Genomic DNA, 14,134 nt, shown 5'->3' on the forward strand with positions numbered 1-14,134 from the left:
AGTCATCTGTAAAAAGAGGACAGTAATCGTACCCATTTTAAGGTTTTGTTGCCGATCAAATGGGACAAAACATGTACAAGCCCTAACATGACCCTGGGTCCGTTGGAAAAGCTCAGTTTGGGCCTTTAACAGCCAGCTGGCCTGTTCTGTCCCTTGCCTTGTCTTGCCTTTCCCTCCAGGGACATGAAAGCTTAAGGTTTTATGCAGGCTGATGGGAATTTGTGCCCCCTTTTGCTCAGCTCACCTGGCTCACTTTTCAATAACCTCAAGAGTTCATAGGGGCGCCTGGGTGGCGCAGTCGGTTAGGCGTCCGACTTCAGCCAGGTCACGATCTCGCGGTCCGTGAGTTCGAGCCCCGCGTCGGGCTCTGGGCTGATGGCTCGGAGCCTGGAGCCTGTTTCCGATTCTGTGTCTCCCTCTCTCTCTGCCCCTCCCCCGTTCATGCTCTGTCTCTCTCTGTCCCAAAAATAAATAAATGTTGAAAAAAAAAATTAAAAAAAAAAATAACCTCAAGAGTTCATCTCCTTTTCCAGGAAGTTCACCCCCATGCCAGTGGCTGGGTAAGCTCCCCCCTCCCCAGTGCTCCCCTCACACCCCAGGAATGCATCTACTGCGTATTGTGCCATAGTATTTAGCACACCTGTATGATTTTCTGTTGGCTCTACCCTCAAGTATGTCAAATCCAGCTCAGGTTCTCTTCTCTGGACCCTTATAGTCTAGTCTTAACAAAGGAGCCAGGGTGATCCTCCTAGAAAAACGCGTGAGGCGACTCTTGTCAGTCAAAACCCTCCAAGAGACCTTCTAAATTCTAAACCTTCTAAATTCTTAGAAGAGAGTCCAAAGTCCCCAGTTTACCCATAAGGCACTCTGGGCTCCCCGTGACCATTCTCCTCCTTCACCACTGCAGTCTCACAGCCCCTTCAATTCTTCACCCACTCTATGCCTACTCTTGCCTCAGGCCCTTTGCACTTGCCAAACCCTTTGCCTAGCACCCTCATTTTCTACATGTTTTATCTCACTTGATCCTCATCAAAACCCTGAGGTATGGCAATTATTGCCCTCATTTTAGATGAGCAAACGGACCTGGACATTGACTTTAAGGCCTTCCTGACGACCCCATCTAGAACATCTCAATTCTCTGCTCTAGCCCTACTCTACTTTATTTCCCTTTCAAACATTCTATGTATTTTTATTATATTTATTGGGTTTCCCTCTCTGGAATGTAACTGCATGAAGGAAGGGGGTTGTCTCTTTTTGTTCACCCTTATGCTTCCAAAACAGCATCCGGGATTTACTGATATAATGAATAGATGCTTCCATATCTTTCTTGCCCTAACTTGAGTTCCTTGGGTACAGAGCCAGCATCTTATTCCTATTTGGGGGCCCTGAGCTAAATGCTCCATAAATGTTTGCTGTTCTAATCAGTAGGAGACCTAGAGCCCCACAACATAAGGCGAAACAACAATGAATGGTGTTGAGCATGCAAATATTTAAAAATGTTTATTATGTACTTTACATTGAGCACTTCAGAAAATAATTACAATGATTTCAAAATGCAATTACTGGATTCAATAAATATGCTTTATAATTACGCCCAATCAATATCTACAATATTTGTGGACACTATGTCAGCTAGCAAATAAGTAAAATAACTATTTTAATCTCAGGGAAGAGAAACATGCATGATCGCTTAATTCATTTGTCACTGTGTGTTTTTAAAAACATGATTCACGTTTGTTTCAAGTACATATACGTCCACTGCAAGAGTTAAAGCAGACTGCTGACATTAACACCTTCAAACTATGATCTTTGTTACCTGAAAAGAAAATTCAGTTTAGTACAAACAAATCCAAGAAGAAAATTTCAGGACCCTTGATCAGAAGCTTTAGGGGCTCGTTTGACTTCTCTGCTGCACAGAAAAGTTCGAGTAAGGCTGAGAAAGAAGAGTGTTTGCTCTTCCCATTGAAGACACAATCGAAGGAATAGGTGAACTAGCAAATTCTATAAACTAGCCACCAAGAAGTTACCAATAAAGGACGCTTTGTATGTGTGAGTACATTTAAAAAAGCCTTAGCCAATGTTACAAAAAGAAAACATTCAGAGTATTATTTATGAATGCAAACATAATTGGTTTTTCGTCTTCTAGAAATCATCATCTTTGAAATGCTAATAGATGAGTCCAAATGTGGTTCTTTCTGATGGGAGAAGCTGCAGGTACGCAGGGGATGGATGACCTACTGATTTACCTTCTCAAAGTACTCTTTGGAAGCAGCTGGATGTGGCTTGATCTGAAAGTACGAAAACATTTAATCAGGTAACTGCCTTTAAGATAACAGTCTCAAAAGTGAGTTGAAAGCTCAGTTTTTGACCCAAAGTTCTTTTACTTTTTAAAGTGTGGTCTGTTTCCTGTAAAATGCATGGATGATAATTGTTTTAACAGCCTGCCTGATCCCACCCCAACCCCCACCCCTCGGCAGCCTCACCCATTTGCACACTATCTGCACCCTGGCACCAAGGGTGGGTTCCTTTGTGGGTGCTGCAGGCCAGCATCTCTTGAGGCAATAAGGACCTGGGATCCTTATGCTGGGACCTCATTGCTTTTGGAAAAGAAACCTACTGTAGGAGAATCCGGGGTCCAGTTTGCTGGGCAGACTTCTCCATGGGTTTCCACAAACTGGAATGCCTTCACCAAACGGAGGGTCTCCTCCACACTTCGGCCCACAGGGAGATCATTGACACTCAAATGCTTGATGACTCCATTGGGGTCAATTATGAAGAGACCTCTGCATCAGAATTTGTGCTCATTAGTACTTCGGCAGAATGTTCTAGAGAGAACTAGAAAGTCCAACTTCTACCCACTTTTGTCTTTAATTCTCATCAATAAAACATTTATTAAATTCAATCATATGCTTAAACATGGTGTTTTCATTGTTATATAAAAAGCTGATCATCTCCTATTGATGAGATGCCTTAACAAAGGTGTGACTGGACCAGGACAACATGGAAAGCAGGTAGTCACTTTTGCAAATGTGACTGGACTGTCACACAGAGTCTAAAAGTCATGGAGAGCAAAGACTTCTTTCACTTATTAGTGATATTTAGCAGGTGTTCTTTGAGCTGCCGTATCAAACCTTGGCAAGAAACCATAGGCAGAGGGGAAAGACAGAGATGTATTTTTTTTTTTAATTTTTTTAACGTTTATTTATTTTTGAGACAGAGAGAGACAGAGCATGAACGGGGGAGGGTCAGAGAGAGAGGGAGACACAGAATCTGAAACAGGCTCCAGGCTCTGAGCTGTCAGCACAGAGCCCGACGCGGGGCTCAAACTCACGGACTGCGAGATCGTGACCTGAGCCAAAGTCGGACGCTTAACCGACTGAGCCACCCAGGCGCCCCAAGACAGAGATGTATTTTATCTATATTCAGTAAATACTTATGAAATGAGTGAATTCTTGGGGAAATGGTGGAAAATCCCAGGGGAAATCTTTGCAGAAAGAATTTAATGGCCTTAAGTAAGGCCTCAGGGCAGAAATCTAAAGGAAAAACCAAAGTCTGTGTTCATCTTCTGTACAAGTGTTGGTGTTACTATGACATATGCAGATATGTTTAAACCACAGGTTTTAACAGCCCATCTTAAAAGGGTGTGGCATTCCAAGTGTTAATCGTTCAGGGAAGAAGCAAGTAAGAGAAAACAGCAAGGTAAAATGGTGCTTCTTCCTCCCTGGGCCCAGCTCTTGGGGGTCTGGGCTTTGAGGCTTTCAGCGGTCCTGGAGCACGCTCAAGAGAGAGGAGCCAAGCTGGAGTCCATGGTGCAGATGCAGAGCGAGGACGGAGCAGGGCCCACAGACTCCAGAAAGAAAGCCTCATCTTACAAACCAGGCTCGGATAATGCTAATGGTGAAACTAGCAGGGAAGTAACGGCAACACCAGCAAGACCCGACAGGGAAGGGGATCCTGGGAGGAAAAGCCAGCACTCTTTTTCTCCTTCCCTAGCCAACTTTGCCAAAGCCAGGTTTTAGTTTATTAAAGAAAGACAGACTCTGCCTGGAGTAAAAAAGGCCCAAGCTCCAAGGTGGAGAACTAAAATCCCAGGGATAACCCAAAAGGAAAGTGGGCCAGAGAAGAGTGAGGTACCAAGACAGAGCAGGTGAGTAGGTTCCAAGCAGCCCCAGCAAAACTGCAAGGTGCATCCCAGTGAGGTCCTCATCGGCTTCCTGGAGGTGAAGTTCTGCCCAACCCTCCTTCACTCAGTGGTCATCAAGACGCCATTCCAAGGCCTCAGTTCTTATTCTCTGCCCACCCCCTCCTCCGGCAGGAAGCCTGCATTCCTGCATATAGGACTGTTAGAGAAGGAAAGCTTCAACACTCAAAGGAATGAAGTTCTAACTACTGAAAGCATGAGGACAGAAATGACATTCTGGGACAAAGGTCTTCACAGCTACCAGAACCCGTGCTGTAAACTTTGGCTGCCTCCCCTTATTTAGCCCTCCCAACCAACCTGGGAGGTACATTTTCAGTTCAGTGACAGAAAAGTGGGACTCAGAGAGGTTACATTAACTTTCCCAAAGTCCTACAGCTGTTAAACAAATAGCTGAGTTAAAAAACAAAATTCAAACTCTGGTCTGACTCGGGCTTGAATAAGATCTCACCCACGCCAGCTTCCTGACTCCTATGGGCTGCTGGTCTCCCCTTCCCCAAACACGCCAGGAGTGCACCCCCTACCCCCCACCATGAAAGCGGCTCCCAGGTGGTTAGGGCAAGTGCAGCAGTGTGACCATCAACACTCAGGGTGCTGCAGGGGGCGGGTCTATCACAGCCATTCTGAAAGCCTCTGCCAACCCTCGCAGCAGGCACTCACTGGCGCTACTAAAGCTAAGTAAAGGTGAATGAAGGCTTTCTGGTCTTCAAAGCGCTTTACCGAGGTCTCTACAAATCCCCTAAGTGAGATGATGCTAAACACGAAAAACAAAGTTTAAGTTCATAAGGAACAGGATCTTACCTTAGAGCAATACCAGGGCCTTCTAACAGCACGCCGTAGTCTCGGGAAATCTGTTTAGTCAAGTCTGACAAGAGTGCGATGTTCATGTGGCCCAAACCGCCATTCTAATAAAAATGCAAACGCAATGGGCTGTTACACTGTCTCAGCCAGGTAACATGATGTCTGAGGCCAACAAGAATGGCAGCAGGCAGCGGGACTGAGCACCGACAGCAGGCCGAGTGCTGCTCTAAGCTCTTTCTGTTAACTCACTTCCTCCTCCCAACCATCCTGGAGTAGATACCATGATAATCACCTTTTTACAGGTGAGGAAACTGGAGGCACACAAAGGTTAGGTAACTTGTTCCAGGTCACAGCTAGAAAGGGACGGAGGCAGGATTTAAACCCAGCTAATACTGTAAAACTTTCTTTTCCTAATTCTTGAAGTATTCTCTTACTTGAAGATTAATTTCTATAGCATAAAAATGGAAGAGTAATAAAGACTTTGAATAATTTGGTATTGATAGGCTGGGAACACAGCTAGAAATTTTGATTCTCCCAAGCAACTTTTCAGGCAGGAACAATGATCATGCAAAAGAGTGAAATTATTAACCACCGTCCCACAAGCCAGGCCGGGTATGTGGGATGTACAAGGTACAGGTCAGAGAGGAGGCAGCCATGCCCAGCTGGTTCTGCCCCGCTCTGCTGAGACTGGTCTCTGTTACTGTTTGTACCCTGGAAAACACACAAGTGGTGGGCAGTAAATCCAGGCAATGTGGAGGGAGATATGGCCAGAGTTTAACAGAATTTGCCAGGAGTTTAGGACCTATGAACGCCTATTTCAGACTAATCATGCTCTAACAACTTCTCGGCTAGTCTTTCATGGGATCTTTCCAAGTTTTTAGGAAGCTAACTGCAAAGGTAGGGTAACTGAGGTCTATACCTTCCTTGGTGTGTTTATCCAGGCAAGATGGGTGAAGTGGGAATCCACCGAAACTGCAACAACTTCACAGTTCACATCGTGAAACTCATTGGCTTTGTCGCTAAAAGCAACAATTTCGGTAGGACACACAAAGGTGCTAGAAAAAAAGGGAAGCAATTTCCATCAGAGAATTTAAAAACAAGGATTTAGAATTTAAACGATACGTAGTCTAAAGACTAGTTCCACTTGCTTATAGGTGAAAAAAGCAAAAATGGTTAACCACCCTCAATGGACTTCCCTTTCTATTGAAGAATCATATCACAAGGGATGCCTGGGTGGCTCAGTCAGTCAAGGAGCTGATTTTGGTTCAGGTTATGATGTCATGGTTCGTGAGTTCGAGCCCACATCAGGCTCTCTGCTGTCAGCACAGAGCCTGCTTCGGATCCTCTGTTGCCCTCTCTACCTGCCCCTTACCTGCTTGCAAGCACGCGCTCACCCTCTCTCTCTCTCAAACATAAAAAAAAAAAATCATATCAAAAAATGGGGGTGGGCAGGGGAAAAGAGGCATATTCTAAGAATAAAGAAAAAAATAAATAACTTTATTTATTTATTTTTAATTTTTTTTTTTAACCTTTATTTATTTTTGAGACAGAGAGAGACAGAGCATAAACGGGGGAGGGTCAGAGAGAGGGAGACACAGAATCCGAAACAGGCTCCAGGCTCTGAGCTATCAGCACAGAGCCTGACACGGGGCTCGAACTCACGGACTGCGAGATCATGACCTGACCCAAAGTCGGACATCTAACTGACTGAGCCACCCAGGCGCCCCCCAAAATAAATAACTTTATGAGAAAACTCATTTTATTACTATCTTTACTTTTCTCATTTTCCCCCAGGCCAATGAAAGCTTCCTTACAGACAGACTGGCTTACAGAAACCACTGCTCTGGAGTACAGAAAACAGCCATATCAAAACCCAACCCCACTAAGAATGCCACCTCATCCTCCACAGGTATCAGATTAGCTGCAGCTGCAAGCTGTACTGAGCAAGGCCACTGGCGATAAACAACCCAAAGAACCCTTCCCTTGACCAGAAGAGCAACCAGAGATAGGAAATGTCAGGGGGAAGCAGGGACCTTTGCTTGCTCTCAGAATGACATCAAGCATCACAGAAATTATACTTACAAGTCCAAAGGATAGAAGAAAAGCACCAAATATTTCCCCTTAAAGTCATCAAGGCTTAGGTCTTTGAACTCTCCGTTGACAACGGCAGTGCCCTTAAAATAGGGTGCGTGCTGGGTGACGGCAGGAGCATGGTATGAAGAACCTGAAGGAAGCCCACACGCACGTACAGTTCATCATCTGCTTATTCACGCACCTACTTGACTTTATGCAAATCTCTCACAGTAATTAATTAGTAGCATAAATTAAAAGGTTCAGTTCAACTGTACATCTTAGGGAATTTCCCCCCCCACCTTCTGTAGTCTAGACTGTATACTAATTCAATTCAAAGTACTATGGGAACTAAAAAGGTGAAAAAGATGATGCCAGAGATGGTGGGGATGGCATTAAGACAGAACTGAGGAAGACATGAGCCCGGACATAGATTCTAAATATGGTTTAGATTTTGCCAAGGCCACGTGGGACAGGGCAAATGGCATGGAGGAGGGAACTGGGCAAGTGTGGGGAACAGCCTGTGGCACAGTTTGATTACAACAGAGAGAGCAGGAACGCCTGGGTGGCTTAGTTGGTTAAGCATCCGACTTTAGCTCAGGTCATGACCTTGTGGTTCGTGGGTTCGAGCCCCACATCGGGCTCTGTGCGGACAGCTCAGAGCCTGGAGCCTGTTTTTGCATTCTGTCTCCCTCTCTCTGCCCCTCCCCGGTTCGTGTGTGCGTTCTCTCTCTTAAAAATAAAAAACATTGGGGCGCCTGGGTGGCGCAGTCGGTTAAGCGTCCGACTTCAGCCAGGTCACGATCTCGCGGTCTGGGAGTTCGAGCCCCGCGTCAGGCTCTGGGCTGATGGCTCGGAGCCTGGAGCCTGTTTCCGATTCTGCGTCTCCCTCTCTCTCTGCCCCTCCCCCGTTCATGCTCTGTCTCTCTCTGTCCCCAAAATAAATAAAAAACATTGAAAAAATTTTTGAAAAAAAAAAAATAAATAAAAAATAAAAAACATTAAACAAACAAAAAAAGAACAGAGAGAGCAGGTGTGTGGAAGGAAGTGTGAGAGACAAAGGAAGAATGACTGAAAGCCAGGCTGTGACAGCCCTGAAATATCAGGCTAGAGTTTGTTCTTAAAAAAAAAAAAAAAAAAGACAGAGTCCTCACTGGAGGTTTCACGCAGGAGATGGAAGATGAGTCAACTCTTCTTGGGAGGGTTAGTCTGGCAGGGGAGGGTAAGGGGAGCAGGAGGAAGGGAGACTGATGGTAGGCGGGCGTTGCAGTTATCTAAATGAGAGGTATGGACAGGAGGGGTGTGCCTGAGAGGACAGGAGGGAAGGAAAGGGTACGAGAGATGTGTCAGAACTAGAGAGGACTTGCTTCCACTGGCAACTTGCTGCAAAGTGTCAAAATACCCAGGCTTCAGAAACGGTGGGGGCCGCTGGAGTGGGTCTGGGACAGGGGACAAGGAAAGTTTTATATGCGGGGCATCAAATTACTAGAAATTTTTTCTAAAGCTCCAGGGTAGTAAAATTAGCAAAGGCTTTGCTGAAGTATATTTCTCAAGCGATTACATGTTGCACGTGCTTTTTACAAGGTGGGACAAATTTAAAGGAGGTATTTTCAAATATCACTCATTATGTGAGGCTCATCTTAGCAAAACCCACATTCTAGAAAATGGGAGTGTAAATCTCAAGAAATAGCCTTGTTTTACTCAGGTCGTGGAGGAGTCCACGCTCTCATGTGGCCAGCTAGAACTAGCACACAGGTCTGAATCCAAAAGCCTTGGTTCCGACAGGCTGTTGGCCACTTCCGGTCACCTCACATCCCCTCATACACAGCGAGGCCCAGAGGTATCTGAGTACCACCTCCCTCCCTCCATGTTCCTCAACACAGAGGATTAAAACCTCTGATGACCAAAATGGTAATGTGACACAAGGGCTGTCTGCCTCAGCAATTCTCAATTTTGACTGGACATCACAATTACCTGGAGAGCTTTTAAAATACACTGATAAGGGGATTAAAAGGTAGGAACTTCCAGTTACAAACGGACGGACGGGGTGGAGTGCCATGCACAGCACAGTGAAGACAGTTAATAATACCGTAACAACTTTGTACGGTGACGGCCCGTAGCTAGGTTTATCATGGTGATCACCACCTAATATATAGAAATCTTGAATCGCTACGTTGTACACCTGAAACTAATAACATTGTCATATCAACTACATTTCCATTAAAAAAAAAAATGATGTCCCAGTCTCACACCTCAGAGATTGACTTAATTTGTCTGTAGTGGGACTGGGGCAGTGGTATGTTTTCAAAATCTTCCCGGGGCGCCTGGGTAGCTCAGTCAGTTAAGCATCTGACCTCGGCTCAGGTCGTGATCTCACACTCCGTGAGTTCGAGCCCCGCATTGAGCTCTGTGCTGACAGCTCAGAGCCTGGAGCCTGCTTCAGATTCTGTGTCTCCCTCTCTCTGACCCTCCCCCATTCGCTCTCTGTCTTTCTCTGTCTCAAAAATAAATAAACATTAAAAAAAAAAAAAATCTTCCCAAGTGAGCCCAACGCATAGACAGGGTTCAGAACCCTTGTCCTGAGATGAGGATTCCTGTTTTCATTCTAGGGTCAACCCAAGGCATTAACACTTACTGGTGCTAAAAGCCAATTTTGCTTGAGCAGAACCAGACCACAATACGTTTGTCAAGCATGTTCTTCGGGAAGCAGCAGGTCGAAGGGCTGAAGAGGCAGAGATACCCCAAGGAATAGCACTCACATGTCGGGCAACCTGGAAAGAGAAACACTTTATATTAGGAAGTAGCCCCAGAACGGTAGCTGAAGGCTGGCCCTGCTGAAAGGGCATCAGGCCATTGGTGGCCTCAGCTATCCTTGTTCCTGTGAACCAAATATCAAACCCAAAACTTTAAGAGCATAGATTGAATCTCCATTTTCTTTTTTTTTTTTCGAGAGAGCGAGAATGAGCAGGGGAGGGGCAGAGAGAGAGAGAGAGAGAGAGAGAATCCCAAGCAGGCTCCACACCATCACGGCAGAGCCCAATGTAGGGCTGGAACTCACGAACTGTGAGATCACGACCTGAGCTAAAACCAAGAGTCGGACACTTAACCAACTGAGCCACCCAGGCACCCCTGAATCTTCATGTTCCTAACATTCTCTTCTGCCTCCTTCTCCTTCAAGACTGCAAGAGGAGAATGGGGAGATGTTGGTAAAAGGGTACAAGGTTGCAGTTATGCAAAATGAATAAAGTCTAGAGATCTAATGTAGAGGGGTATGATGACTATACTTAATAATACTATATTGAACCCTGGGAATTTGCTAAGAGAATGGATTTCAGGCACACTCATCACACACAAAAAAGGGAATTATGTGAAGGGATATGTTAGTTTGACGGTCGTAATCATTTCATTATGTATATCGAATCATCACGTTGTACATCTTATATAGATATAACTTTTATTTTAAAAGTATATAAATAATTTGTTTAAAATCTTGCAAGGCAGAGGGGAATTATAAGACCGTAAAGATGCCATGCTCTTAAGAACAACACAGAGGGTCCAAAAACCAAGAGGCCTTGGCCATGCTCTGTGTATTTAAGCCCTTTACCAGCACGATCTGCTAAGCAATTTCTACCGCGTCAAGGTTTTCCCAGAAAAGACAAGGCCTCACAGATAAGCAAACAAGGAGAGCAAAGTTCAGGCTCCGGCAAAGTGTGTACAGGGCTCAAGGGAATTGTGTGCTCAACTACAGTGTCTAGCGTGACTCAGGAAGAAGGAGCCTGCGTTGAACCCCGCCAGGAGAAAGGGGAGGGTGGGTACCAAGAGGGAACTAGGCTTTGCCTGAGAAGCGTGGGGACAGACCTGGGGTGGGAGAAGGGAAGTGCCTTTTGCACTTTAGCACTTGGTACTTTACCACTTTGGTTTCCATCCAGCATCGAGTGGATGCTCACAGCAACGCCCTGATGTAGGCCATCACTCTTTCTATCTTAAGGTAAGGAAGGGTAGCAAACTGAGGTTCGGAGTCAGTCCAAGGTCACAGAGTAGGCTACAGAACAGGGAACAGAGCCCAGGTCGCCTGCCTCCGGGACCAGGTGCTCAGGTGGAAAAAGGCCTGGGGACCCGCGACTCCTGGGTGAGGAGGGATTAGAAGAGGGGACAGCTAGGAGGAGGCGGGGGGAGGATGATTCTGCGCAGGCACATTCCCTAGAGGAGAGGCCTCTGGGGTCCGTTACCCGCTGGTGCCCTCCAAGAAGGGCGAAAGGCCCCCAGACGGCAGAGAGCAGGATCCTGCTTGGGAGCTACGTTCTCGGTGCCACTGCAGTGTCTCCGCGCCTGTCCCCTGTCTGCAGCCACTCACCGAGGCCCGGAGAAACCTTCCCACCGCGGCCGCCATCTCCAGTGCGCGCGGGACTCGCGAAGCCGACTGGGAAGCGGAGGAGGCGGGGCATGTGGGGGCGGGACCTCGGCGGCGGGGCGGGGCCTGGGCCGGGGCGGGGCCTGGGCCGGAGCGGGGGCGGAGAGAAGTCCTCGTGGCCTTTTGATTCCTCGCGTCAACTTACCTTCTGCTTCCCCGCGTTAACTTACGTGTTGGGCGCCTCAGCCCTAGTTATGAGAGGATTCCCGTTGTGGCCTCTGAGTAGCCGAATGCTGGGGAAAGCAACACTTGGTCTCTAATTGTCGCCCCAACCCAAAAAGGACTAATCCAGGTGGGGAACTAGATATTTAGTTTCATATTTCCACAGATTTTTGTTGTTAACCTGTGTGGATGACTGTTTCTACCGGTTCTGCAAAAGGTTCTCATATCTGTTTAGGCATCAAGTAGAGCCTTCTGACTTCTGCATGAAATGAAGTAATTTCAATGCGATTTTTGTCCATTAATAAGCCAAGCTGGTCAGACACATCAAGTTTTCGGTATTTGAAGACCTTTATAATGGTGTATGGACTTCATTTTGGCCTCTCTTCCGCAAATTAGAGTTGGAACAAATTTAAAATTTGTCTTCTGTCGATTAGTAAAGCCAAGTGCTCAGTGGTGAGCCTGGTACTTTGAAGTAAGCTCATCAAATGCAGATAAAAATCACACGGAGGCCTTCTGGTAAATACATGCACACTCTAAGTGGGTATTTTCCAAACAGGAGTCATTCCACTACCAACTTCGTTTCTGGAAGCTGCATATCATCTGAATATTGTTTACTATTTTCTTTAAGTTGACTCACTTTTGAAAAAATTAAGTGAATTTATTATTATTATTATTATTATTATTATTATTATTTTAAGTAGGCTTCACGCCAAGCACAGAGCCCAACACGGGGCTTGACAGTGTGATCAGGACCTGAGCTGAGGTCAAGAGTCAGACGCTTAACCAGCTGAGCCACCCAGCCACCCCTTAAATGAATTTATTTGAAAGAAAATGCTAAATAACTAAAATGAGAAACCTTTTATCACTTGCCATAAGTAGAAAGTAATTAAAACAAATACATTAAAACAAAATGTTACTAAGTATCAAGTAGATACAGTTGCCTGCTGAGAGTCCCAGACTTTTTATAAAAACAGACAGAGAGGTAGCTAGCAACATGGCATCACATGGGATTCTCTTTATGTAATCAGAAGGACTGAAAGAGCGTTAAAACGGGCAATAATTTTCTCACTTTGGAGCCTGATGTTATTTGTTTTGCTCCTCACATAGATCCTTCTATGCAACACTAGTACAGCGGTGGGTACTAGCCCCATGCTTTGGAAAGGATTATCTTAGAAGCAAGAGATGAGAATCCAAAATGGTCTGACCATTTTGGAAAATTCTGTGTCCGTATGAGTAAAGCTGAATATACGACTCAAATAATTTCAGTCCTAGGCATATGCCCAAAAGATGTGTGAGCATCAGTTTATGAAAACAGGCTAGAATGTTCACAGCAACACTATTATATGGCACAGAGCTAAAACTACTCACGTGCCCATCACCCACAGAACGGATAAGTAGGTTGCGATATTATTAATACCGTACAACAACGAGAATGAATGTGCCGCGATGACATGCAACAGAGTGCAAGAGTCTCACAAACGTAATACTGAGTGAAAGAAGCCAGGTGTAAAAACAGTGATAATCTGTGGTGCCCTTTACATGAAGTTCAAAAACAGGAAAACCTAACGTATAGCGTTTGAAGTCAGAATGGTGGTACCTTGAGAAAGAGAGAATTGGGGGCGGGTAATGAGAAGACAAGAATGGGGTGTGAATAATATATTGTGTGTTGACCCAGCTTAAAGTTAATAGTTGTATTTACTTTGTGAGCATTCATGAAGCTGTACACTTGGGCACTTTTAAATGTTATACTCCAATTAAACATATATATATATAATATATATTAAAAACATATATATAAATATAAGCAAATATATATATGCTTATATATATTTGTAGCCCCTTGCTTTATATATAAGTTTATATATAAATATATATAAACATATATATATTTATGTACATTTATATATAAGTTTATATATAAATATATATATATATATATATATAAGTTTATATATAAACATATATATTTATATATAAACTTATATATATAAATATAAATATATATAAAAATAATATATATAAATATAATATATAATATATAATATATAAATATAAATATATATATCTAAATTGTTTATATATAAACTTATATATAAATTTATATATATATAAATATAAAGCAAGGGGCTACACATTTCTCAACAATTTCCCCTTATTTTTAAAAAATGTTTATTTATTTATTTTGAGAGAGAGATAGAGTGAGCAGGGGAGGGGCAGAGAGAGAGGGAGAGAGAATCCCAAGCAAGCTCTGCACTGTCAGCACAGAGCCCAATGTGGGGCTCGAACCCACGAACCATGAGATCATGACCTGAGCCGAAACCAAATCGGACACTTAACTGACTGAGCCACCCAGGCACCCCAAGTATTTCCCCTTAGTACCTGCCTTCTTTTTAATTGCTGCTCATAATGTGTTTATGAACAGATGTTTGAAAAGGAAAGGGGGTCAAACTATTGGAACTCAAAGTTGTACTGTAGTCTTTAGGAATATTATT

The 14,134-nt window shown here is 44.4% G+C and overlaps 1 protein-coding gene across 1 annotated transcript; it reads right to left on the reverse strand.

The window, feature by feature from the left end:
• Positions 1-1,486: 1,486 nt before the first annotated feature.
• Positions 1,487-11,519, reverse strand: PRDX3 (peroxiredoxin 3). Its single transcript, XM_043597687.1, has 7 exons — positions 11,424-11,519; positions 9,705-9,840; positions 7,082-7,223; positions 5,919-6,054; positions 5,000-5,103; positions 2,618-2,783; positions 1,487-2,288 (listed from the first exon to the last, which is right to left on the reverse strand). The coding sequence occupies exons 1-7, from the start codon at positions 11,457-11,459 to the stop codon at positions 2,235-2,237; spliced, it is 774 nt and encodes a 257-aa protein (XP_043453622.1). The 5' UTR covers positions 11,460-11,519; the 3' UTR covers positions 1,487-2,234.
• Between the last annotated feature and the right edge of the window lie 2,615 nt (positions 11,520-14,134).

Source organism: Prionailurus bengalensis, chromosome D2, assembly GCF_016509475.1.
Source record: "Prionailurus bengalensis isolate Pbe53 chromosome D2, Fcat_Pben_1.1_paternal_pri, whole genome shotgun sequence".
Classification (NCBI taxonomy): Eukaryota; Metazoa; Chordata; class Mammalia; order Carnivora; family Felidae; genus Prionailurus; species Prionailurus bengalensis.

Coding starts and splice junctions, on each gene's coding strand:
- PRDX3 (XM_043597687.1), bottom strand. CDS start 11,459: ATGGCGGCCGCGGTGGGAAGGTTTCTCCGGGCCTCG. Junction 5,104..5,918: donor GGATAAACACACCAAGGAAG/GTATAGACCTCA, acceptor CATTTTTATTAG/AATGGCGGTTTGGGCCACAT. Junction 2,289..2,617: donor GGACCCCGGATTCTCCTACA/GTAGGTTTCTTT, acceptor TCGTACTTTCAG/ATCAAGCCACATCCAGCTGC.